A 26,886-nucleotide genomic window follows, 5' to 3' on the forward strand; every position below is an offset into this window, starting at 1 on the left:
AGATGCTCTGATTGCTCCTTCCTGCCCTCAAGCTCGTGTTGCTTCAGCTTTGTGTTGCGACTGCCCCAGCTCCTGGCAGGGTTGGAGAACTGTTGTGCCTGGTGCTTTCCTTGTGGCGTACGTAGCTTAGAGGTACGGGAAGGTGTCGGGACTTCCTGGTGGTTCTTGGTAGGCGGTTTGTACGTTACAGAGCTGTGCAGATCCTGTATGTCAACACAGGGTATTTATTGAGTGTGCTGCTGCTTTCAGAGCCAAAGCTGTGAGATACCAGCAGCCTTCCAAGAATAGGAGGGTGTCATTAGCCAAAGCCACCCAGTAACATCCAGAAGCTCGTGCTAACTCCCTGCCGCCTTCTTGTCTGGTTTCCTTACTTAACATATTGCATAGGTCCTTGCCACACCTAAACACCGAAGCACGGACATTATCACTGTTCTCCCACCACTCCTCGCTGTAGTAAAGGACTGCTTCCTTACACTGGCTGACATATGACCTGTGTCTCTCCTGCTTTCCTTTGTTCCTACCCACCCCTTTTGATATTCTCACGGCTCGTGTGGCCACTGCGAGGAGGAAGATTGGCAGTGCGTGCCCTGCCTGGCCCTTCTCACGTGGAGGCTCTGGCCGTGAGGGTCTTGGTGCATTGCTGTGGAGAAGGGACATGAGGAAAGGGCTTCAGCAAAGTGCATGGCTTGATTAGGATGAATGCTGTTTTGCAAAAAAGTGTACAGACACAAATAGCATCACACTCCCCAGAGCTGGACTGTGGTGTTGAGCTTCTAAGGGAGGAGGTGATAAACATGACTCAGAGACTGCTATTTGCATTGCTGTGTTATCCTAGTTAATAAATGCTTGTGTACAGTAGGCAAATGCTTGTATAAACTGGAATTCTTGATAAGGCAGATAATTTTTTTTTGTTGTTGTTCTGCTTTAGTTTGTCCTCTGCTTTTCTTCCTGGGTAGAACAGTTCAGACCTGCTGCTGACCTGGTGCCTTTCCTGGCACTGCCTCTAAGGGTTCCTGTGCAAAGCTGTGTGTGCTCACACCCCTTTTTGTGGAGCACTTGGAGATATGGGGAGAAACCCAGAACTAGTAGTTGTGGTTGCTTACTTTTTATTTTTTTTAACTCCCATTTTCATCTCTTATTTTGTTGTTGGCTATGCTCTGCTTTCAAAGAGCACATCTGGATGGAGAGTGCAGAGAACACATTTCGTGGAGCCGAATGAGCCAGGCAGAAAAGATCAGTGTGAGGTTCCTGTGAGCACAGGCTGCATTTCTGCTGTTCACCCAGCCCGTGGTCAGACCTCTGCTGGAGCTGATAGTTTGCCCCACAAGAGCAGTGAGTCAGAAAGGGAGGCACAGCCAGGGAAGATTCTTGAACGTTGCTGTGTAGAAGGGCAGGAGTCCAGGTGGACGTGCTCAAATAGTCCTTGACTCCCTCCCCTCCCAACCCAGTCATCTTCCCAGGCCTCACCCACCCCCTGTTCCTAGAAAAAAAGAGGGGTTTGTGCCTGACATTAGCTGATTTGGAAGTAGACTTATTTTTTTGGCAAACAAAACGTGGCCACAGGGCATGCTCGCTGGAAGAATTTGGCTTTGTTTGTCGTGTCAACGTGGATTTTCCTGTGGCTATAAATACCTTGTAAGAGTCAGGAGTGTCTCAAGCTTAGCTTCTGGAAATACTTACCTGCTCTCTCACTTGCAGCCTCTCTTTGATTCAGCAGGGCGGTCGGCAGGCTGCTGTCTAGGTAGGGATAAGGCTGTCTGTCTTCTATGCATATGTGGTGCTCCCTAGGAGAGCAGAATATCATCCGCAGTTTGGAGACTGCCCAAGCTCTCAGTAGCAGCTTTGTGGGAAAAGGGACTTAAAAGGCTGTGGAAAGGTTTGACCCTTAGTTTAAACTGGCAAACTCCAAGGTTTGAAGCTCTTCTGATTTATAGCAGGTGAAGTCGTCCCAGTGTGTGACCACCATCTGCCGAGGGCTGGGAAGTACTTGGCAGTTCTGCCCATGCTTTAGCATAGCCGTGTCCTTAGAAACCCTCATGCGGATCTCATTAGAGTCACAAAAAGCACCAGCCTTTGAGTCCTGCTCGTCCTATTCCAGGAACTTGCTTAGCCCTGCCAGCAGAAAGAGCTCGCTCGCTGGCGTCCACTCGGCTGCATCTCCTCTGGGAGAGCGATGTCCGTGTGATACCCTGCTGCTAGCGCCCTGCGCGTGCTGTCAGCTGTGGGCAGACCTGAGGGCAACACGAAGCAGCGGAAAATTGGATGTCAGCGGATACCTGCAATACGTGGAGTGAATCACGTTTGCAAAATTTTGCCTCAAAGGGTTGTTAAAAGTAGCTGCTGTAAGCAAAACCTATTGGGAGGCTTTGGCGTGGCTCAGCTCCGCACATGAGTCAGGGTGCTGAGCCCTCCTCTGGAGGCTGAGCGGCTTTCCTGAGCGATGCAGGCCCATGCCTGCCGTGGGATCTCGGGGTGGATCTGGAGGAGTGCAAGCAGGAACGGGTAACCTCGGTCTGCCTTGCTGCCTGCAGGAACAACGTGCTTACTGCCTCTGCCTTTCCTCACTTGGGAAATGGGCTGTGCCGCTGAAATATGTGCATGCCGGTATTTCTTTTTTATTTCTGACAGCAACAGGGAGTGAAGATTTTTGTTATGCTGTACAAAGAGGTGGAGCTTGCCCTAGGGATCAACAGCGAATACAGCAAGCGGACGCTCATGCATCTCCATCCAAACATAAAGGTAATTGCATGCCCGGCGTTGTGTGCAGGACATGTGCATCCGTTTGCTCTTGGCAGCTAGTGTTGCCCCTCGTGCATTTGGGTGTGAATTGGAAGAGCAGAGGTTCCCACCGCTACAGTGGGCACAGGCTGTGAAGACATACCCATAGCGTGCTTACCACATCTGAGCATGGCAACTTCATTTCTTCAGGTTATAATTGAACATAAAACGGCTTGGTTTACAAGTGCCAAAGCAGCTATTCACGTAATTCATGAGAAACTGATTTCATATGACAGGTTTATGGAGTTACATCAAATAGAAAATTATGGTTTGAGAATGTTGCCTCATCAGCAGTCCTGTTTGTACATAGATGACGAGAGTCAACACTGGGTGTTTACATTCCTGTCATAAATGACCATCATTGCCCTGCTATGTGCTGTCACGCTGCTGCTCTGCCACCGAGCAGAAAACAAACTGGCACATGAACCAGTAGCTAGGGCTAGGTCCCGTGTCTTTAAATTAGAGACACATACATTTTAATAAGATATATTATGCACGGGGGTGATGAACAAACAGCTAAAATAATAGATTGATTATCACTTGATCGGTTGTCCCAGCTAAGCTTTAATTCACCATCGTCTTCACAGCCAAACTGGAAGGTGTTGCAGGGAGGGAAGTGCTGGCTGCCTGGCAGCTTTGGGAGCAGCCAGGTAGAACTGCGCAGCTCCTTCCGCAGGACGTCAGTCTGATGGTTCTCCTCTGGCATTAAAAATAAAACTACATATCGTGTGCTTAGATAGAGAAGTGGCTTTGTCATAAACAAATGTCAAAAGAATGTCATAAACAAATGTCAAACAACTTTCTGATTTAAAAAAAAAAAAAGGTGACTTCTCATTTCTCTTGTGTAGCAGCAACAACCAAAGAAGTGAGTCAGATCACCAATATGTTGTTTTCTTTCCTATCAGGTTCTGTATTTGGAAGCTCAGCTATTACAGCTGTGCCAAGAGCATTATTTTACTTGTAGAAACACATTTCTTGACAACGATGCTTTTGCGAACGCAGCGATGCTGCTGTAAATGTGACCTATCCCAACAGCACTAACCGTTGCTGCAGGGGAATACCCCATTTAGGATTCACAGCAGTCTGTGTGGATGCCTCTCTCAAATGTCCAGTGCTCTCCTGTTATCCTGAGCAGCCGAATACGCAGGGCTGTGCTCTGGCTGGAGGTGCAGCTGGGCAGTGGCGCTGAGCGTGGGTGCTGCTCCTGTCCCCAGGTGATGAGACACCCGGACCACGTGTCCTCCTCCGTGTACCTCTGGGCCCACCACGAGAAGCTCGTCATCGTCGACCAGTCGGTGGCGTTCGTGGGCGGCATCGACCTGGCGTACGGCCGGTGGGACGACGACGAGCACCGCCTGACCGACGTGGGCAGCGTGAAGCGGATGGGGGCGGTGAAGTCGGTGTCGATGGCCAACCTGGCAGTAAGTGAGCTCGCTCCAGCCCGCGGCTGTGCTGACACCTGCCTGTCAAAAGGGTTGGTGGTGGGGATGAACACGCTGCGTCCACTTCAAAGCGCAGGGCTGGGTTTGGGAGGCTGAAGGAGGAGTAGCAGTGGGAAGAAGGAAGTGTCTGAGCACCGAATGACTCTTTGGGGTGGGTCCTGCCCAGCCCCTGCCAGGGCATGGAGATAGGAAACACAGCTAGGGCTGGGTTTCCCGTGGAGCTTGGAGCAGCACTCACAGTTTGGAGGCTGTGCTCTTAGTAAAGCTTAGCTAAAAAAGTACTGTAGGCACTCAGAGTGCTCTGAACTTTGGGATACTTGGGCCCTCAGCATTTGCCTCACTTGCTGAGCTTTCCTGCTAACTTGGGCATCTATGTAACCAGATATTAACTCTTCAAAAACATAAATAAATAAAGAGGTCTCAGCGTGTAAGAATTACAAAGGGAGTAGTAACCCGAGTAAGTTTATGGGTAATTGACTGAGGAATACACTGCCAGTATTAATGGGTTTTCCTGCTCAGTGGCTCCTTGTACAGACCCTCTCCTCCAAAGGCGTTCATAACTCCCACCAAAGCAGATGTGAGCTGCAGCTTTGTCACGGAGCAAAATTTGGCTCATGGATGTTTCTGAGCATTTCTGTGAATGATCACCTGCAACTAAAGGGGAATGTGCTTGTACCTCACCTGCAGCAATGTCCTCTGTCTTTTAAGTCCACAGCGGAGTCCTCTGAACACATCGCCCTGCAGTCTCAAGCCTCGTCCCCGGAAAGCCATTTGTTCCAGAGGAATGCTGATGGAGTCCCAGACTCGTCAAAAATGAAAGGGATAGGAAAATCCAAGAAGTTTTCAAGGTTCAGTATTTACAAGCATCTCCATAAGCATGGCATGCACCACGCTGATAGCGTCAGCAGCATAGACAGTGAATCAAGTAAGTGCTGTTTTTCATCTCAGCTTTACCCAAACGACATATATAAAGCGTGTGCGGAGGTGGGTGGGTGGGCGTACGTGCAGACTCACATAATTTCTAGGGTAATATGTTCTTTGTAAAGAAGGAAGGCTGATGAATTCTTTAACTATCAGAATAATAACTGTGTTTAGTCAATATGTAAATTAGTGTCACTGCAAAATATACAAAAAAAGTTTTAAGTGGATTTGCATCTAGCAGTTGTCATGAGCTGCCAGGTGACGTGGTGCAGCGTATGTGATACCTAATGCTTGTAATGCTGGAAGATTTTTGTTCCTGCAAGGGAGAATTGAATCTTTTGTTTTTCAATTTGTATTTATTATAAAAACTGCAGCATTTTCTGAGTATGATTATCCCCTCTCGTTGGCTAGGGTAACTTAGGTTTGAATCATTCGCTTAAATTAAATTATTCCCAATTTACCCACTTGATAGAGGTGAGAGACAATTCAACAGTTGAATATTTGAATGAAACTTTTAATTCCCCACATAAAAAGCAATTCCAAAGCTAAAATTACAAGGGTCAGAGTGACATTCATTCCATCATGGAGTTCTTCCTGAAATCTGTTGCTGGAAGTCCTTCACTCCTGAAGCTGTAAATGCTCAAGGTGGGAACTTACCTGAGTTTTTGTCACTCCCAGCAGTGCTTTCTCCTTCCCCTGGCTGGAGGAGGCTTTGCTGGAGCATAGTTTGGATTGGTCACAGGATTGTTTGGTTGCTCAGGATGTATACTGAGGTAGCAAAGTCATTGCTACGTGTTCGGTTTAAACCCAGCTGGGTCTTGAACTTGGTTCTTTGCATGTTGTCACTTGTAATTTCAGCAAACTGACAGCTCAGCTCATTTGGACTTCTATCATGCAAGGTGTCATAAGGCAGGAGCAGGACCCGGTATAGCAGAAGTGGATGTGCATTTTTGCCATAAATAGAGCATCTTGACTTTCTGCAGGTTACTGTAACCCCCCTAGGAGTCAACCGAATTTAATCCAGAGTTTAAAGCCCCACCTGAGAATGTTCCATCACCACACTGAATCCAAACAGGGGCTCGCTGAGCCTCAGGAGGGTAAGTGGAGGAAGGCAGAGGTGCAGCCCCCCTCAGGCTTCAGCTGCTGCTGTTTTTGCATTGTAGCTACGGTGAGAGTTAGGTTGGGTGCCAGGATCAGCCTGTGCTGCTTCTTGTCTCATCCTTATCCTCCAAGGACATCCTCACAGAAACGTCTTCTCCAGGTGTTTAAAAACCTGCAGCATAATACAAAAAAAAATCGTTTAAAATAAATATTTTTTTCAATTGCAGTAATGTCAGGGAACAGCTGAGAAACTAGCTCTGGTTCTGGAATATGATTTTTTCAGCAGCTCTCTTCCCGTAAAGGAAGGGGCTTGTTACTGGAATTGGGGACTTCTACATTGGATATTTCAAAGTGAGCCTAATGCAGGAGGGCAAACCCAGAGAGAGCAAACAGCAAGGTGGCAGCTGCCAGACCTATGCTTGGATGAAGAAGACTTGGGCCCCCGTTCTGGCTCTTACTAAAGCCTGTGAAAGCATCCTTGATTGAGAAAGGAGCTGGGTAGTCAGGAGCACTGAGCTGTTCTGATCTCTGGTCTCTGGACTGATGACAAAAGGTGCTGTTGAAAGGGCTTTCTAAATGCAGTACCCCATCTAGACTGTGTTGAGTTTCAGTACAGAATGAGGAGCAGCTCTTCAACGTTTTCCTCTTAGTATCTCCCTGTAAGGCCTGAGTCACCAGTTGTAAAATGGTTATTACAGAGTAGTGGCATGTAACAAGGAACAGCTGCCTTTGCTTCCCGTGGAAATGAAGTGCAATCCCCACTGTGGTCACCTCATGCTCATTCATGAGTCGAAGTGCAGTCACCAAAGCTCAGGACACGAAGTGCATCTTGACTCGGCAGCATGCCCCGTCCGTCCCATCGGAGCGTGCAGGGGCAGCGATTCCCCAGCTCCACCTGGACTCTCACTACACTCGTGCTTCCTGCGGCGGCCGTGGTGCATGCCTGCTGCATGGCGTTCCTGGCATGGCTCGGCTCGGCTCGGCAGCAGTCGTGACAGTGCTGGCAGGGCTTGCTTTGTGTACCCCGGGCTTAGTGCATATTGAAAGGGGTTTGTTGTGGTTACTGGTGATGTGGCTGGGTTGGGAGAAGACTTCTGCAATGGGCGTGTTACTGTGTAATTGTGGCACCAGTGTCTGATACATTAGGTGAAGGCTGCTCTCAGGCTGAGGAAATAATGGTAGTCAAATGTCTGTGGTATAAGCCCACATTGCTGGTTTGCTTAGGGGAAGGAAAAAGAGTTCACCCTGCATTCAGCATATGAGCTCTGGAAAAGAAATTTTGTTAGGAGGGGAATATCCCTGTCCTTGACATTTTAGACTATTTTTAATCACCATCAGTTTGGAATTCTAGATTCATTTGTCCAACATATCAAATTATATCAAAAGATGACATTGTTATCTGAAAAGCAAAAACAAAAACCAAACCACAATATTTAATGAGGAAACTTTTAAAAGATTGCATTCTAGTTAATAAAGACTAGCTTATATTACAGGCAATACACCCTACTGTAGAGTGAAACTCGAACCATCTAGCAGAAAAGTTAGAGTTAGCATTGTAAAACACATTTGGTATTTGGTAGATGATATACGTGACATTATTGTACACAGATCCACTAAGGTCAGTCACAGCTGCAAGTGGACTCCCCCATGGTAACATTTAGGTGGAAAGACAAATAATTACGGGGTAATTTTTAGGCCCAGTATAGAGAGAATTCAGCATTTTGGTTCCATAACAAACTCAGATATATACAGCCTGTCCTGGTCATATAACAAATATTAAAATGGGAAGAAGAAATACTAAAATGCATCTCTGAAAGCAGCAGAAAGACTAGGGAGAAAATGGCCTCAGCTGACCAGGACTGGCAAGTCCCACCGGTGCTTTTCTGTGGGTCTGTCACCAGTGCTGTGCGAGGGACAGCCATGACTTTGGAGTGTGTGTTTTTGTTTTGTTTGCCCGTGGCAGATAAAGGATCCATCCGCAGCTTGAAGACGGGTGTTGGCGAGCTGCTCGGGGAAACAAGGTTCTGGCACGGCAAAGACTATTGCAACTTTGTCTTTAAAGACTGGGTTCAGCTTGACAAACCTTTTGCTGGTAAGTGCCTCTGGAAGTCATGAGACCGTTTGGGTTTGGCTGCTGGGAAGCAGCAGCAAAGCTCCCTTGGAAGGGGCCAGCTCTGCTCTTATGGTCCCTGGATGCGACTGTGGGTGACTGCGCAGTGCGTCCAGATCAGCCTGCACAGCCCCTGGTGCCACGTCCCAGAAGGCTTTAGTTTGAGGAGGGGGATGCCGCGGTTTTCCCCGTTTGTGTCCTTTGTCTGAAGAGGTCCAAATGTGCTTTCCTGTCCCGCAGACTTCATTGACAGATACACCACCCCCAGGATGCCCTGGCATGACATCTCCTCCGTGGTGCACGGCAAAGCGGCGCGCGACGTGGCCCGGCACTTCATCCAGCGCTGGAACTTCACCAAGGTGGGGAGGGGGCGTCGCTGCTGGCAGCACGGCATGCGGCCCCGCTCAGCGTGCCTCGTCCACCTGCCCTGCACAGGCATGCTTGCTTTAGTTCGTGTGTTACTCTGCTCTCTTTCAGTCTCTTCAAGGACTTTTTCTTGTCTTTTTTCCCCCTGGCAGATCATGAAGCCCAAATACCGATCCCTGTCCTACCCATTCCTGTTGCCAAAGACTCAGCAAACTGCCAACGAATTGAAGTACCAGGTGCCTGAGGCTGTTCATGCCACGGTCCAGGTGGGTGCTGATGGTCTCCTGCTCATCTCCCCCTGAGAGAGCTTTTTCCATCTTGCCAGAAGGAAGTATCACCACTTAAAATTATAAAATGGAAAACTCCTACTTAATTTAGCTCGCAGCATAGGTGGTCAGATCTTCAATTACGATAAAATACTGCAACTCTTCAAAAAAAGATGCGTTAATTTATGCCTCCATCTTTGGGGATAAGAGGGCCGAACAGCATGTGGTACTCAAGTTTTGGAAGCACCATGACTTTTACAGCTGTGTAGTTTTCTGGTTTGTTTTCTGCTGGTCTTCTTCTAATGCCCAGCATTTGGTTTTGTGTCCTGGGTGGGCTGGTGGGTCGGGGCTGGCCACTGAGCGCTTATCCCAGATTTTCTGAGATGTCTACCAGGCTCCCAATGCCTTGTCCTGATGGGTGGTGGTCAGTTAAAGCCAAGGATTAAGAGGAGTCTCATGGCTGTTGCTTTCTATGTTGAACTTCATCTGCATTTTGTTATGTAGCTGCCAAGTCCTATGGGTCCTCTGCACACTCAGCCCAGTCTTGTTTCTGACAATCATCCTCACAGTTACGCTGAAGCAGCAAGGCAATAGGGTGCCTCTGTGGACAAGAGATGCATGAAATAAAATGGCTTAGACCAAAACCAGGAAAAATGCATGCCTCTGCTGTTCGTAAGGAGTGGTCCACCCAGATGACAGCAGCACTTGGGGAAGCTTGGTGTAACAAGATGCATTTTTCTGAGTCTGTGGGCTGCCAGGGCATTGTCTGTGCCTCGCCACGTGGTGTGAGGGGTGGCCAGCACGGGAGTGTGTGTCATCCTTGTCTCATGCAAACGGGTTTGAGCATTTTACATCAAATGCCAAAACAATGTTTGCAGCTTGTTGAGAAATGGTCTCACTCCAGGCATCATCATGCTTCTCGGAGGCTGCAATACCTCCCCGGCTGTGTCCGTGACACCAGCTTCTTTGGAAACTTGGCTCTCACGGAAGCAAGGGGGCTTGTTTCCCCAGAGCACACATTCGAACCTCAAGATAAGCCTCAACTTTTAAATGATGGGCCCCAAAGTTAGGCTCTGCTGATTGCAAAGCTGGAAGCAGCTCCCAGAGGAGAAACCACCCTGAGCACAGCCCCAGGTCCGACTTTCCTTGGGCCCCATGCCTCAGGGCTGCTGGCTGAGCGCCTCAGCCCGTGGTGGAGGAGGAGGAGATGTGCATCGAGCCCCCAGTGCCAACACGGTGACTGCTGCCTGCCCTGGGTGCTAGTGCTGCCTCGTCGCGACGTTTTGGGGCATGGCAAGTAACTGGCAGTTCCAGGAAACTGCGGGCTGCTCTCACTGATGCTGCAAATAGAGAGAAGAGAGCAGGTTTGTCTTGTGAATTATTAATTTGAAACCACCTCGCTCATTTCTAATTTATGCCCCGTTGCAGCTTTTAGAGGCCCCTCAGGGTCCTGATATTGAATCCTTTGTTCAGACACCAGCCAAGCCCACGTTATCCCGCCTTGGTGCTGGGTAGGGGCTGTACAGGCAAATGTCAGACCAGAAGTTACTGCCCCGAGTGTCCCTGGGTGTGGGGTGACTGTCGAATATCTGGCTGAGGGTTTTCTTGTTTCTGAGCCTGTCTGCAAATCTGTCTCCAATTGTGGGCAGATCAGAGGCAGAGAAAACACAAAGGATCTGTGGGGATTGCACTGGTACTGCTGGACTGCGCCGCTGACCTGTCATCAACAGACTCTGACCTCGTTGTACCATCTGGCTTTGCTCTCCTTTGCAGAGAGGAGCAGAAACGTGCGTTTTAGGGAGGGTTTTTAGAAGGCAGGGCGGGCAGGATCAGTGCTGGCAGAGCTCCCGCGTGGGCAGAGGGGCTGAGCGCAGCGCGTGGGCAGCGCCGTGGAGGTGTGGGCTGGGAGCTCGGGCACAATCCGTCATCCTCTCACGTCTGAACTTTGGGGCTTTGCTCGCAGTAACGCTGCGATTGCACATGGGTTTTGCAAGACTCACAAGGCCTGCTGCCAAAGGCAGTGCCGGTCTGTTCCCTTCTCTATTTCCATTCCAGCGCTTGCAGTTATCAGCCAAAGATAGCGCTGCAGAAGACGTGGCGCGGTGAGGCAATATCCAGCTCGTGATGTAAGTGCAATGAAGATTTAGTGCCCTGTCCATGACCGAAGCCCACCACACCTCTTTGAAGTCTGCGGGAGAGCTTGCATTGTCCAGGATTTACGATTCAGCCCAGAGCAAGCTGAAAATTTATTACTCTTGTGTCAGTTAGAGGAGCTGGAGATGACAAACCTGGCACAGCACTTGGCACTGCTGTGTGAGACGTCGGTGAGGGGAGAGGAAGGAGAATGGAGCTCTTGGTGGCAGGGCTGTGAGTAGCTCACGACGTTTCCTCCCGAGCAAAGCAGTGTAGGTTTAAAGCAGTTCATTTAAAGCACTCCGTCTGGAAAGGATGGGTCTCCAGGAGTGAGAGATGAAGCTGCACTGACTCTGCTGTGGTGCTTGGGGTGAGGGGTTGGCAGTGCCCAGCCTTCCCTGCTGGGTCACTGCCCCAGCTGTTAGGGAAATTAATTGCTCCCCGAAGGCCCTCAGCTGGGCTACAGCCAGCAGCACACCTTTGATGGTGGATGGCGACCACAAAGTAATAGCAGGGCTCCAGGCGAAGGTGTCAGACAGGGGTGGTAATACAGAGCAAACCCAAAGCTGGAGCTGGACATGGGGAAGGAAAAGAAATCTGCCGGAGGGATTTCCAGGAAAAAATGAGGCTGAGCCCCAGAAAAGGACAGTTGGTTTTTTTTTTTTTTTCACATACTCACACATTTCACAGGTCCACACTGTTTGGATCTTGTCCTGCGTATGAATGAACTGCTGTGCTGCTCTGATGGCAGTTTTGCGATATTTTAAGGCTATTGTTTCCATGTTTTTATCTTGACAACATTTAAAGACTGAGGCTAATCAAGACTAATTGTTTTCCCTGAGCACTACCGACATGTAATTAAAAACGACGTGTTCATCTTGGAGACCGTCGCTCGGGGCATGCCCTCGCTGCTGCTGGTCACGGTGCACAGGAGGCAGCTGTGGTGGCAGGGGGCTCGGGCTGCCACCAGGCTGCTGGACGCGGCCGAGGGCACGAGCAAATGAGCTGGCTCACGTTGGGTTGGTGCTATTGCAGGGGGAGAACGTGCCCTGGGGACCTCGCAGTATCCGCTTTAGAAGTGGATTTCCAGCACAAATAAATAAATCAGTTTGGGCAGTTGGACTGCTATGAACGTTCAAAGTCGTATCGTCGCAAGGAGGGTGGCTTTTGCAAGAATTGTGTAGGAGAAATAAATGACCTCAGGTGCACGTGACAAAGATGTGGTCAGCATTATCAAGCTGGCTGAATAATTATGTACATTATTATTAGGAATTATTACGGTAGCAAAAGGCGTTGACCCAGCTGGAGACCTCGGCTTTAAAAACAGCTGAGGAGGAGAGGTCACCGATTGGATGTGCACCCCTAAAGCTTAGAAATTCAGATTGTTTTTAAAACAGCTTATTGTAAGACCTTAAGCAAGAGTAGGTGTTCTTTGCTACTTCTAATTCGTGTTGAGCTGCTTTGTTGGGAGAGAGGAACAAAGCAGCAACATGACAGTGCACTTCTGTTTCTATCAGGACATTATTAAACATTAATTCTGTTTTTAAGCTTCCTTTTCAGTTATTACAAATGGTGAATGTTGCACATATTGCCTTATTTAGTGAGATTCTGAGAGGCAGCAATGCCTCTGAAATAATTCAGTTGCAATGCTGTGCCGTCCTGCATGGGGCTGAGGCAAAGGTGTCAGTCTCTTGCTTTCCAGGTGATCCGTTCTGCTGCTGACTGGTCGGCTGGCATTAAATACCACGAGGAGTCCATCCACAACGCTTACATCAGCGTGATAGAGAACAGCAAGCACTACATCTACATAGAGGTGAGTGGAAAGGAGGGAAAGCAGCAGGATCCTGACGCTCTGAGCAGGGCTTGCAGCCACCAGGAGGGTGGTACTTCTTCTGAGGGTTGGTCTTCTCTGAATTTTGAGTCCCGTGGATATTAATACAGAATGTGCTCTGAATTTTTGGGACTGTTTCCACCAACTTCAGACAAAGCTGATGCGTATGTACCCTGGCAGCACACCTCTCCTTTACAAACCTCTTTGCAAAGCTGCCAGCAACTTCTGTGGCCTGTGCAGCAGTCTTCCTGCCCCCTCCATGGCCCTTGTGCACGCCCCAAGCCCCCACGCACGAGGCTGCTCCTGCATCCCTGCGGCCTGGAGCTGCAGGAGTCTCCTGTGTTGGAGAGACTCTCAGCCTTGGCTGACCAGAGACACGGACTCTCCTCTTTTCTTATTTTTTTTTATTATCCCATTGTTGAGTTGCTCTTTATATGAACTGTCTGAACAGAGCGATCAATAAGGACCAATTCATTCCCCAAGCAAGCACAGACACACATCATCTAATTAAAAAAAAAAAAAAGCATCCGTTCAGACAACACACAAAACACAGCGATCTTTAGTTGCTCTTTGTCTGAAAGTATGCAAATATTTATTTTGTGCATCTCTGGCATTCTGTGACAATGGTTTTGCTTGCTTTTCCTGCAGAACCAGTTCTTTATTAGCTGTGCTGATGACAAAGTTGTCTGGAACAAGGTTGGCGATGCAATTGCTCAGAGGATTCTTAAAGCGCACAGGTAACCTCTTCTTAACAACACAATGAAAGTCTGCCGGATGCATTTATGCAGTGCGGTTCAAAATGACATCTTAATGGACACCACACTACAATAGTTTTTCCAACACACAACCTGTGTGGGCAGACATCTACTTGCTTTTGCAGCAGTGAGATTCTTCAGTGGTTTCTGTGCTACCGTGCTACCAGGAAGGTTTTGGTTTTTGACCTACCCTGAAGCGTATGTGTTTTGAGCGATGTAACTTGTTTGAAAAGCAAGTCCTTCATGCTCTGCAAAGATCACACCTTTGCTGCAGAGCAAACCAGCCTTGGCCTGTATGGTAGGGCAAGTTAGTGGGGGAGGAGGTTGAACTAGGACGTGTGGGATGTGCCACTTATTTAAATTATCTGTAGAGAAGATTGCTTTTAAATTGGGGAAGCAAACACATGTCTAGGGTTTTACTGCAGGGTTCAGCTGTTGTTGGAACCACTTTTTCTGGTAAGTGTTGGAGGATATTTACAACCTGCAGCCACTGCAAGGGGACTGCAGCTTGTTCCTGGATGGATCAAACCCAGCTGCGTGTTAGGCACTCCTGTTGCATGAGAATGCCTAACCCCGTGCTGAAGTGAATACCACAGGCAGTGGCTTGTCTTCGCTTTGATCCTGGACAGCCTTGCTTAAGGTTGCTCTTCTGGAGCCTGTCTTTAAGATACATGTGTGTCGTAGTCTAAAACTGTGTCCTGGTCTTGCTGGGCTGATATAGAGAAAGCTCCCTAAACTACTTTCTTTTACCTCTCACGTGCTGCTGTGCTGTGCACTGATTGTTTTTTCCATGTAGCTGTGCAGAGCTCTGTGGGGCCTGCTGTCTCGGAGGTGCTCTCTGGAGTCTCAGAGATTTCACTCTCTTTGGTGCTTGTGCTTGCAAAGTCCCACTCGGGTAAAAGAGGCCAACCCCAGACAGACAGCAGCTCCTGCCTCTGAAACACTGCAGTAGCATCTGTAAGGCCACACGAATGCAATGGGACAGGCTTTATTCAGAGGTGCTGTGCGAGGATAAGCACTATTCAGACTGGGAGAGCATGGGTGTTATCTGCTATGCCACTAACGACAGGGTGGAGTTGCCTGTGATCCCTGAGCAGCAATGTACAGCCCAAATAATTGAAGCAAGCTCAGGATGAAGGTGGATTTCCTCACCCAGGGTAAGTGAGGAGTCGTGCCAGTCCGGTGCAAGTTGTGAAGCAGTGAGAGCAGCACAGTAGGAAGCTAGTCGCATAATCATGGTCTGACCAGGCATCAGGGTGGGTCGGTCCAGAGAGCAGCTCCGTGCACTTTGGTGTCCCCGTGGATGGAAACCACTCTGGATTTTGTGCCTGTGGGAGTGGATTGCCACAGGCCTTTTTCAGCGATTGCTTTTAGCAATGCTGCTGGGGTAGCAGCAAATTCCTCAGGTAATCTGAGAAGATTTCCCTCTTATATGAGGTTTCTGCGCAGGGAATCATTCTGTCCAGAAGTCAGAAAGTCTAATAAAAAAGAGGATTGTGCAGATGCTTCAGTGACACATTTTCAGATGCAAGGCTCAGTTCACTTCTTTATTGTTCCAATTTGATGCCAATACCGTGCCGAATTAATGTCGGTGATTCCTCACCAAATACTGTGCACGCTCCTGAGTGCTTGGCATTGCCTAAGGTTAAAAGTAAAGGCAGTCCTAAACATTTTGTATGAGATGCACAACTTCCAAACTGCCAGGGGAAAGCGGCGTAGGTGACCCACGGATGTTTAATGCTGCAGAAAGATTTTTAGTCAAGCTTCTACTTTTCTTCCTCTTCTAGACTAAATATTTTGTAATGATGCAATTAATAACGTTCTTCTCTGGGCTTCCTCTTTTTTTCTATGGGTGGATCTTTAATTTCTTTAATAAACATGGTGCTTAGACAAACAAGCAGCTTTGTGCAGAAGGCTTTTGTCGCTGTATCGCCCTCGCAGTACAGACAGCTTCAGTCCCACAGCCAGTTGTCTGTGCAGGCAAGGCCGCCTCGCCTGGGCCCAAGGTGCGCTGCCAAACGAAGGCCTGCTTGCGGGACGCCGCACAGCTGCGGGGAGGTGCTGGGGAAATGAAATAAAATTCCCTATCGTCGGAGGCCGCAGGCAGGGGAGGCTGGGGGAGCGCCCGGCGGGCCCTGCTCGCCACCTGGCGGCCTCCACCAGGCCTCCGTGGGTGCGGAGCCGCACAACCAGGCCGCAGCGTGGTCTGCAGCCCCTCTGCCAGCACCCACCGAAACTCTTCTGGTGTTCCTGACGCCTGACAGTGTTCCTGACACCTAAAAGCCAGCATGGAGCGGGCACTTTGGGTCAGGTGTTGCCTTCCTGCCTGTCGTAGCTCTGGGGTCTCCACTGCCGGGCGCCAGGCTGTGCCAGTAGCGGTGAGGCCCACATACTGGGGTGCTCGGATGAACTTTCCCAGTGGCAGGCACAATCTGCAAAATAATTAGTGTGTCTGTCCCGTTGTGTGAAATGTGCTTTATCTTTGTCAGGTGATGAAGCCCCGAACCTGGAAATGCATTTCACGCTTTGCTCCCTTACAATTTTTCTAGTGGCCTTGGACAGAAACCAAGCCAGTCAACACACAGAAAGTGAGACCAAGCGGTAAAATTTGCAGGCTAACATTTTCCCCAAACTGTCCCTTCAGGGAGAACAAGCGTTTCCGAGTGTACGTGGTGATCCCGCTGCTGCCTGGCTTCGAAGGCGACATCTCGACTGGAGGGGGCAACGCGCTGCAGGCCATCATGCACTTCAACTACAGGTACCGCATGCTGCCTGCACTGGTGGGGCCGCCAGAGACCCCCCCAGTCCCTTCTGCATGATGTGGACAGCACAGTGCTCGCCCCAGCATTGCAGGCTCCCCTCTACCCCTACACAAAACCCCAATTCCTGACCCATTAGCTGCTCCCTGCATGCACTGTGATGCTGTAAAACACATTTCTTTTCCTTTCTGCTCATCAAAACAGTTTTTTCACCTTTGAGGTCTCCACCCTCCCACCCAATGCTCTTGCTCTCCTATAAGCAACTTCTACTGTGGTTCCTCCCCAGGGCTTCAGCTCTTTTATTTTTTTTTTTTTAATGAGATATTGGCTGTGGCTTTTCCAGACAAACCGTACTCACACAAACTCCCTGCATTTTGCAGACATTCTGCACGGTTTGTTTTTTTTTGAGGTCCCCTCACACCCAGCCCTGCGGCTCAGACTGTAGCAGCCCTGCTTCAGAAGGCAGAAATGCTTCCCAGTTCATACGCTGATGGTACCAACACTTTTAGGAAATGAGCAGTCCTTGATACATTACCATTTGTATGGAAGGAATGTGTGCTCTGTAAGCACCATGTTTCTTCTGCTTGCATGGGGTATTTAGAAAGCATCTGTGTTTGCAATTTACCTCCCTGGGTTCTGCTTCAGCATATGCCATTGCCTCGAGACACAGTGGCGCTCACGGCTGCCTACCTTCTTTCCAGGACCATGTGCCGAGGAGAAAACTCGATCCTGGGCCAGCTGAAAGCAGAGGGTAAGAGCCGTATTCCTCTCTGTTATGGTCATAGGCTGCTGCTGTTGGATAGAGGCATCCGTAGCTGAGATCCTCCAGTTGCAGCGTTAGGTAACCTGCAGCAGCCGGGAGCGCTGCAACCCCAAGTGATGGGGAGAGGCTCACTGAAAGCCTCGCTGCCGCCTGCAAAATATAAATTGGGCAGCAAGGCCCTATCTGTAGCTCCTGGCTGGGCACAGCTTGTTCTTTTAACTGCTAGTAAAATGCATGCTAGTTGTAGCTGAGGGGTCAGGTTTGGGTTGAGGCATCACACTGGTGGGCAGCACTGCACATGATGAGCTGGCGAGCGACCTCAGCCTCTGCAGCATCCCAGCGCAGAGGTTCCTTAGGTCGTGTGAGCCTTGGCTGGCTTTCAGACCTTGTATTTGGACGCAGCCCCGATCCGGAGGAGGGAATGACCCCAGGGAGGAGCACGGCGCAGTTGCAGCTGCTCAGGATCCTGTTATTTGGAAAACGTCCTGAGCTGGGCCACACTGCTGGGAGCGGCTCACACACCGCAGCTGTACCCTGCCCCGGCACATCCTAGCCTGGTTTTGGCGAGGACAGGCCTGCCTGATGGCAGCTCTGCTTTCCATCCATTTCCTCCAAGGGCACCCGCCTGGATGTGCTCTGGTGGGAATCAGCACCGTGAAAAACGGGTATCGCAAATGCAAGAGGCATCCATAATGCTCGTTAGTTCTGGTGCTTTGTGTAAATCCGCACTGCAGACAATTACACGAGGATGTATTTTCCATACTGTGCGTGGGCAAAACACCTGCTTATAACCTCCTTTCTGCAGACCCTGCAGAAAAACAGTCGCAGAGTCCAGTTATTTTAAGGTGCTCGTATCAGTTGGGAGTACTTGCATGCTGCGTGAGGGAGGCTTGGGTTACTTCTCACCAAAGTGGTGTATCTGGGCAGGCAGCAGATCAGAGAGCCCACAGGTGTTTTTGAAAGTCTATTTTTAAACAAACATACTTCCAATACCTGCTTATGTGCTTTTGTAACACAAATTGCTAGAAGTAATGTGTGCTGTTCAAACAGGGCTTTACATCAAGAGGATCTTTTTCTGCTCTCCTTCCCCCTCTCACATCCCATTGGTTTTGTTCTCTCTTCGTTCTCAGTTGGAGATAAGTGGATCAACTACATTTCATTCTGTGGACTCCGAACATATGCAGAGTTGGAAGGAAAGCTGGTCACCGAGCTCATCTACGTTCACAGCAAGCTGCTTATTGCTGATGACAACACGGTCATAATCGGTGAGCGGGGCGCTTGCGGGAGGGCCTTGTACCGCGCCATCCACCGGGGTTTTTCCCTTAGCCACGTGCCCGGCGTGGGCTGCGATGCTGTGTGCTTCCCTGTGTTGTGAGTTCTTTCTTGTGAAACATTTGACTGTTAAAAAACAAACTCATAAATTCATCAGGAGGGTGGTAGGTAGGAGGGAGAAAAGGATTTGGAAAGCTGTCGTTTAATTTGTTTTTCTAGAATGGCTTTAAATCCCCGCGTAGCAGTTAAGAGAGTCCCAGTGCAGGGAATATTGTCCATCTGTCTTGTATCAAACTCTGCTCTAGCAGGAGGACTTGTGAGACTTGTCATCTGTTCCTTAAAGAACAGAATGTGCCGTGAAATTTGGACGGTTTGGACAACATGTGTCGTTTATCAGCTCCGTTTCCTAAGAATGGGGAAATGGGTTCTAACAAGTAATAGCTATCATTTCGTGTCTCTGCTTCCTGGTCTCATAATAAATATGGTAACAAAGGCAGGAGACCTTGGGCTCCGAATTGCACATTGCAGTAGGAAAGCAGAATTTGAGTCTGTTTCTTTAACAGAACCCTTTCCGATCTGTTATCCCAGCAATGAGAACTTTGCCAGAGAACAATTCCACACCAGATTTTGCAAGAGTTGAAATACTCCCCTCACTCAAAGCAGCAGCTCAGCCCTTCTCTCGGATGACTTGTGCTTAGGTTTGCTCCTCTGTTACCCTCCCAGGGGGTCAGCTCACGTCTCTGGTACGCCCAGCATCCTGGGGGTGGTTTTATTCCTGGAGCAGGAGCAATGTTGTTGTGAGCGTGATGGCCCAGGGGCCTGAGACAGCTCCTTTCTTCTGTTCTCCAGGCCTGCGGGCTGAATTTTTTTACCGCACGTATATCCGTGCCATCTGGTGAGGTGATGGGGAGCTGGTGAGACTGCATTTCCACCTAAAAAAGAGATGGAGGTGCATGGAAAGAAAGCTCAGGAGAGGCTCTCAGGAGGTTAGAGCACTGAGGGAGCTTGGCTGGTGTTTCTTCTGGCAGCGTTAACTCCCCGTGAGAATACTCAGTCACAGGGAAGGCCAAATGGCTGACTGGTGTCTGGGGGTCTCTTGCGGAGTTCAAGGCTGTGTCCGGACGTTTTTTGTTGTTCGGTCATTTCCGTGGGTTACTGACCTGCTGGCTCCTGCCTCTGGAAAGGCAGAGGGGCTTCCAGGCCCCTGACTGCTGGTGCTTTACTGCACTGGCAGTGACTAAGCTCTCAAATCCCCCAAAATTCCTGCCTTCCAAATGCAAATGGGAAACTTCCCCTCGTTACATCACTAAAGACGAGGGGATTTACACGGAGAGCCCTTGTGCATCAGTGAACTTGTCATCCAAACCCAGACCTTCGCAAGCTGCGACGTCTTTCAGCAAAAGCATCCGGGAAGTTACAGAGAAACTCAACTTTTGAAAATTTTGGCTTTGTCTTGGCTGTGATTTAACCTTCTTCCAAGCTTGAAGCCTGCAAAAATGTGGTCTTGCCTTTCCCCGCGTCCTGCTTCAGTAAGGAAGCCCTCGGGTCGGGGTGAGCTCTGGCATCCCTTACTCCCAGAGCTCCTGCCCTGTGCAGCCTGAACCATGGCGCTGAGCAGCGTGATGTAGGCGATGCTCATGAAGCAGTTGTGTCGGATTTTCTCTCCTCTCAAAAATAAGTGGAATTAACTCAGTCCAGCCCTCCACCTTTGCCTGGCACGGGAGGGGCTGTAACCTTGGTGCTGTCTTTGTGCTTTATCGCTTACATCAGGAGTGCTGGGGTGGGAAAGCAGCTAAAAATTAGGCTGGCAGCGGGTTAATGGTACGTAGCGAAGCCACAGCTGTGCCCCCGTGGGGACGAAGGGTGCGGGTGCTGCGGGGCAGTGGGGGGGTCTCACATGGCACTGGGGTGTCACCGTCGGTTGTTCCCCACCACCAGGCTCTGCCAACATCAACGACCGCAGCATGCTGGGCAAGCGGGACAGCGAAATGGCCATCATCGTGCAGGACACCGAGACCGTGCCCTCGGTGATGGACGGGGAGGAGTACAGCGCCGGGAAGTTCGCCCAGTCCCTGCGGCTGCGCTGCTTCAGGTGGGGCGCGGGCACCAGCCAGGGCGTGCTCAGGCTCACGCCTGGCCGAAGCCCTTAAAACCAAGGGAGCTGCTGCTGCTGTCTCTGCTGTAGCATCACCAGGCTGGGACCTAACCTAGAGTTCTGCTGCTGCGTTCCTAGAGCTAGGCTTTCTCCTGCCGTTCCCGTCCTTGGCTCGGCAGTTTGACTTACAAATCATTTTGCTCAGGGAGTTCTCTGGGAGAGCTCATAAACAAGACAGTGATGTTTTGCCTCCAGATCCTGTTTTCACACTGCCTCAATTTTGGGTGGTGGTGTCTCTTCCTAATGGAAGTTTGTTCACTCAGAGCGACCATCTGGCTGACAACACAGCCGGTTTTTCATTAAGACCTTTTTCTCCTCCCCCCCTTCCCCTGTTTCCCATCTGGACAGTTACTGCACGGAAAGAAGGGAGAAAATCAGGCAGCGTTAAGGCTGAGGACACTTTTCCTTTCTGGGCATGTCTCAAGACAGGGAGCGCCCGGAGCTTTGGCTTGGGCAGGCGTCAGTCCCTTCCTCTTCTCTTCTCAGGGTTGTCCTCGGCGGCTCTGATCTCAATCCAGACCACCAGGATCCCGTCTGTGAGAGATTCTTCAAGGAGGTGTGGATCTCCACAGCAGCTCGCAACGCCACCATCTTCGATAAGGTGACGCCTTGTCCCCTCGCAGCCGGGAGGGCCAGGGCAGCAGGTCCGGCTCCTGGGGTCTGTCAAATGAACAAATAGGGTCGGTGAAATGCAGTAGCCGGGAACAAGAAACTGGACTGCGTGCATCCTTGCATCACCCGGGTGTACTTCCTTTCTTCTAGCTGGCCATAGCGTAACTGGAGTCAAAACAATTTTTACTTCTGGTTTTTAATGACCTTTTGCAGTGGTCAGAGAAAGCCCTGGGCTTTCCTCTCTGCATGCTCCAACCACGCCACAGATGGCAGCCGTACCACAGATGCACCTTTTCCCTCCTCGCTCTCCAGGCTGTTAATTTAGTTGCTCCCATCCGGGCAAATATTTGTTGGATGTTTTGGTCTCTTGGAAAGTCCACATCGCGGTGTTTGCCCTGCGCTGACCTGTCCCTTCTTTCTGTTTCGCTCAGGTGTTTCGATGCCTGCCCAGTGACCAGGTGAATAATTTAGCCCAGCTGCGTGACTTCATCAACAAACCAAAATTAGCAAATGATGATCCTGCAAAAGCAGCAGAAGAATTAAAAAAGATCCGTGGGTTTCTGGTGCAATTCCCCTTCCGCTTCCTGGAGGAAGAGTACTTGCTTCCCTCCGTCGGAACAAAGGAGTCCATGGTACCCATGGAGGTGTGGACTTAAGAAGATGTAGACTGCTTTACATTTTCAAGTCTGGTTCTTTAGAGACAAGTTGATGAACAATATGTGATTTCTGAAAGCTGTTCATTGCGAAGGGCGGCAAAAAAAGACCTCCACCAAGCTAATGTGCCTTTCTGAAGGATTTTGGTGGAGGAACTGCAAGCAAATCAACACTAGCAAAGGAGAAGAGGGGAAAGACTTGGAAATTACGGCAAAAAAAAGAAGTTTCTTGTCTGAAGGAGTTACTTCTAAGACACGTTGCGAGCACCTTAAGGATGCAGGCCACTTCCTGGGATAGGAACCAAATCCTGACTGCTGTTGTTACCACTGCCAGCTGTGTACTGTGGTTGCGTACGTTCCGTGATCGTGCTGTGGCTGCGCCAGAGTCGTGGGCTGCGTGTGCTTTCTCAGGCTTTCAGGTACCCGTGCATCGGCTCGCCGGAGCCCCTCACCTCGCGTCGTACGCTGTCAGAGCCCTCGTGCAGCTCTCCACGAAGCGCTGCCGGGGGCTGTCCGACCATCTCAGCTTGCCAAGCACAGACATTTCACTGCTTAGATGGAAACATACGAGCAATCTTTTATCAGAATCAGTATTTTGGTCTCTTCTCCCCTCTAGGTGGGGAAAAAATACTGTTTTTTTTACTACCGCTAGAGCAATCAGCATGTCTTACGCGTAGCATGGCACCGTGTAGGCCTTGGCAAAGGGCAGCCTCACTGGAGCTAGCTGAAGGTGCTGGAAGTCAGTGGCATTTTCTGGCCTTTACAGAAATGCAGCACATCGGTTTGTTTAAACTGTGCCTGAAGGCTTTCTTCAAGAGAGAACCAAGTTTTAAGGTAAAAGTCGTAGATCTCTGGAGCTGAAGGAGGACGAGGCGCTGAGTGTGATAGGGAACAGAGGCTCAAAAGCCAGCATGGGCCATGCTAAGCTCTGTGCTCTGGGCCCTTTACTCATGCGTTTGTGTGACATTACACAGGTAGGCTTTTCTTTCCATTCCTTTCCCTCCCCATTTAACAGAAGGGAAAGGCCGCTGAGCTAGAGGTGAAGCCTCAGGCCAGCTGTGCTCCCCCTGAGCTGACACATCACTTTGTAGACCGGGTGAACGCAAGGGGAAGGGGAGCATTTAGCAAAACCTCGTCTCCGATCTACTTTGTTACTACACCAGCCACAATCTTGAGCCCAGTCATGCAGGATGTCTCCTCAATACAGGTGGAACTCGGTTTCCAAGCTTTTTTGCACCTCACAGCATAGTGAAGCAGCGATTTTATTGGGCATCCCTGGGCAAAACACTACTGTCTTGGGCCAGGACGTGGCTTGGTGGGTGCCACCCTGCGCCTTTGCGCCGTCCTCCGTCCCACAGTGAGCTGCGCCTCCCAGTTTCATGTTCAGCACCAGCTGCAGTGCTGGGAGAGGCGCTCCCCAGCGGCGCCACGTCAAACACTAAGAGAGCAGGCTGCTAGGAATGCCTAACGGGAGCCTGATCTGCAGAAGTGGGAGCTGAGCTCCTCTGCCGTGTGTGCGGCCAAGGACTGCCTTCGCTAGCAGGGCTTGGTTGAGGTCTGGCCTGTGTTCCTACGGGTGCCCAGCACTCCTCAGTCAGAAGCCCAGCTGATCTGCCATTTAATTCAGTTCATAATCAAGTTTCTTTTTTCTATTTTGACTCTGCCAACAGTCTCACCTGTTTTTAACTGGAGAGGAATCACACTGGTCATCCAGCTGTCCTCAAAACGTAGCTGGCTCCACATTTTAGCTGATTGTCTTTTCTATCTTCAGAAACCTAAATAGGCACCGGGTAATTCTGCATGCTGCATCGCCTGCGTAAGCAACGAACACCGACGTTTCTCCAGGCAGCCCAAGTTTTAGCCACTTCCTACAGTTCCCACTTTTTTATGCTTGTGTTTTGTAGATGCAATTGCAAATTACTCCTTTCTGTTTGGTGAATCTGTGGTCTGGTTAGCCTGTTGGGAGTGCATGGGCAGCAGTTTATGTGATAATCTTTGATCCAAGGGACTGATGCTTTTGGCCGGCGTGCTGCTAGCAGATAAGTACATTCCCTTGATTTTTTTCCCTTAAAAAAAATCAACCTGGGGTCACCCCCTGCAGAGCCAGAGCAATATGCCATGCCTCGACCATTTGCAATCAGAGATCAAAGGTGTCTTGTTACTTCACATCAGTGCTAGTTCAGAGCTTTTATCTCTTGATGTGTTTTTAGCTGGTTTAGTTTGAACAAAGCTGCTAACTTCAAACAATTATAGCCTGTCAGAACCATTGTAAGTCACACAGGTTTGTAGTCATAGTTGAAAAGGAAGCATTCAACCCCGCCACCCATACACGTGAACCTTGCAGTATGAGGCTCCTGTCATCTTCTAAGTGCTCTTATTGTCCCCGTCCCCGTATTAGCGAAGTTTCTTATAATTGTTAAATTAAGCTTAGATTGTCTTTTAAGGTGGCAGCAAACTACGGGGGCTTTGTAACTCGGGTGGTGTTAATGGAGTGCGGCTCTGCGTGCCCTGGACAGCTGATGGCACTGGATCGATGTCCAGTGGATGCTCGGCTCTGCACCCTCGTGCTCAGAGCTGGCAGCGCCCCGTCTGTCCTCTGCTGCCCTCCTCAGAGAGCTGGAAGAGTTCTGTTTCTTATATTAAGAAGCCTGTGAGTTTTAACACCGTGAGAGAGTTGATTTCTGCACCTGAACAATCACTACTTGTCAGTCCTTAATGCCAGAGAGGTTTTGCTTTTCATACCTTCAGACTGCAGAGGATGGCTCGCAGACATACAGTACTGTAACGAGTGATGTGGGTTCAAGCACTAGCAAGCCTGGAAACACACACTGTTTCTTGTGGCATTTATTCCTTAGAACTGTACGAAATGAGAGATGTTTCTCCCAGGCTTTGGCTTTATTTTGTAGTTGAACCTGAGTACAAAACTTCTTTTTTTTTTTAATTTATTCTTTAATATATGCCACTTCTGGAACTCACACTCAGTATTGTATCTTCGTTTTTAATTTTTTTAAATATTCTCGTATTTTAAAATATAGATACTGTTGTATAAATGTTGGACTGGATAAATGTCTCACTGTAGAATTGGTGCATGGTTTAAAACTGAGGGATAAATGTCATCCTATGTTAAGGACTTTACTAAAAATAATTTGTCAGAGAACTCGAGTGCTTCAGCTCCCGGTCTCAGCCTCAGCGTGCTGCTGCTGGACGTGCGTGGAGGCAGCCTTCTGTGGCCTGACCTCGTTTGCAGCTGACTGATGTGCTAACGGAGGCCCCAGGCCAGCAAGTGCATTTGTCAGTTCTTATCCCAAGCAGGTACGTTTCAGCTGGCGCGAACACAGGACGTGTCTGTTGGCATTACAGCGGGAGGTCACTTTTTCCAGTGGAAGTGCGTAGCGCAACCAGAAGACGAGCAGCCCAAGCTGGCCGCCGCTGCTGCGGCAAACCTGCTTCCCACCCAGGGCAGCCACCACCGAGTTCACCCGACCTGATGTCGCCTTTGCTGGATTAAGCCCCAAACACTCCGTTTTCATTTCTTTTGATCAGGTTTCACAAAACAATTTCACAGTCCTGGTGCTGACCCTGGGGGGGACCTCAGGGTGGGTTTTGCCTAGCTAACGGTAATAAGTTACAGTAGCTTTGTCCCTTCCAAGGAAACAGCCACGCACAATCAAACTCTGACTCGGTTCGCTGTTATTTCGGTGTAACAGTTGCTCTGTGCACTCATAGCTGGGACACCCTGGGTTTGTAATCCACGCGCAGCAGCCGCATTTACGGACCGTGGAAAGCCCTCCGAACGGGCCTTTAGGTGAGCGCCTCTTCCTTCTCCTCCTGCCCAGTGGGAGGACCCAAATCTGAGTCCACCTCCGTCAGCTGCCGAGCTGCTGCTCTGCCTTCCCAGTACGAGGGACGCGGTCTGTGGGATGTGCTGGAGGCCGAGGCGAGGAGAGCAAGAGGCCTCCGTACCGGGTAGATGGTAGAGGCTGGCATCTCTTGGGTGGCTGCAAGACTCGAATGCACACACGTTTTGTGGCGCTCATGCTGCGCGTTGGCTCAAATGGGCAATCCCTGTCACACTCAGCAATCCCTGAGATCCTGCTGAAACCAGGAGCTTTGCAAAACTGAGGTTTAAACCAGGAGCATAACGCCGTGGCGGTGAATCAAGTTAAACGTGTAGAATTAAGGTAAATCCAAGTGGAACACACACTGAAACTGTGTATCAGACCACTGAATGCAACCATCCTCTTTGGGTTTCTTTCTTTTTTTTTTTTTCCTGCCTGCTTTCTTGTTGTATTTTCAAATCTTTGTGATTATTCTGGTTTTAGTCTCCAACTGAGTTTTCATAAAGTGTCCTAGATGTAAATAATTAAATAACTTACCTTTTTCCTGACACTCGGGAAAAGAGAAAAAGTGCCAGAAGTCACAGTTCTGGGATTGTTTTTTTTCCTAAATTGTGTCTCTAGCAAAACTAATCACCAAAATGAGAGCTTCCACTTCAGGTGTGAGTGCAGGTCTCCGTGCGTCTCTGCCTTCCAGTGGTGCCGTTGTGAACACTGACTATCCCTTCTGTGAAGGCTGCTGGAATTGAGTTTTGTACCCTTGTTTCTGCTGATGAGTGCTTTCCTTTCCACTCGGTTTGTGTTTGGTAAATGAATGTGTATTAACGGACTGAAAATACAACAGACCATCATGTGTCAAAACACTCGGCTGCAGTCTCGTTCCTGCTTGTTTGGGGAATGCGGCCACATCTGGCCTGGGGGGCAAATTCTGTCCTTGCCTGGCATTGCTGCCCCAGCTGGTGAGCAGCAAGAGCTGATGGGTAAAGGCCCCAGCGTCCCCAGAAAAAAATAAAAAAATAAAAATAAAAAAGAGGGCTGGACAGAGTCATTGGGGTTTTTCCAGGAGCGAGGAATTACTGAAGTAGAACAGCACAGAAATAAAATTGGACTTCTTGAAATAAGTAAATAAATAA

At 49.5% G+C, this 26,886-nt stretch overlaps 1 protein-coding gene across 12 annotated transcripts in view; it reads left to right on the plus strand.

Annotated features, from left to right (window-relative positions):
* PLD1 (phospholipase D1) overlaps window positions 1-26,614 on the plus strand; it is a 64,758-nt gene extending 38,144 nt beyond the window's left edge. For 7 of the 12 annotated variants that reach the window (XM_050712443.1, XM_035557330.2, XM_035557336.2 and 4 more), the window contains 15 exons: window positions 2,629-2,739; window positions 3,993-4,199; window positions 4,929-5,145; window positions 6,125-6,238; window positions 8,206-8,334; window positions 8,593-8,711; window positions 8,871-8,984; window positions 12,820-12,930; window positions 13,597-13,685; window positions 16,348-16,461; window positions 17,164-17,213; window positions 18,356-18,490; window positions 20,436-20,589; window positions 21,139-21,253; window positions 21,696-26,614. In XM_050712443.1, coding sequence (XP_050568400.1) covers window positions 2,629-2,739; window positions 3,993-4,199; window positions 4,929-5,145; window positions 6,125-6,238; window positions 8,206-8,334; window positions 8,593-8,711; window positions 8,871-8,984; window positions 12,820-12,930; window positions 13,597-13,685; window positions 16,348-16,461; window positions 17,164-17,213; window positions 18,356-18,490; window positions 20,436-20,589; window positions 21,139-21,253; window positions 21,696-21,920 — 2,004 coding nt within the window. In that variant the 3' untranslated portion in view covers window positions 21,921-26,614. The remainder of the gene's footprint in view (window positions 1-2,628; window positions 2,740-3,992; window positions 4,200-4,928; window positions 5,146-6,124; window positions 6,239-8,205; window positions 8,335-8,592; window positions 8,712-8,870; window positions 8,985-12,819; window positions 12,931-13,596; window positions 13,686-16,347; window positions 16,462-17,163; window positions 17,214-18,355; window positions 18,491-20,435; window positions 20,590-21,138; window positions 21,254-21,695) is intronic. The other 5 variants (XM_050712444.1, XM_035557342.1, XM_035557338.1 and 2 more) reach the window with 1 other exon arrangement.
* Window positions 26,615-26,886: the final 272 nt, after the last annotated feature.

The sequence above is a fragment of the Cygnus atratus genome, chromosome 9, assembly GCF_013377495.2.
Source record: "Cygnus atratus isolate AKBS03 ecotype Queensland, Australia chromosome 9, CAtr_DNAZoo_HiC_assembly, whole genome shotgun sequence".
Lineage (NCBI taxonomy): Eukaryota > Metazoa > Chordata > Aves > Anseriformes > Anatidae > Cygnus > Cygnus atratus.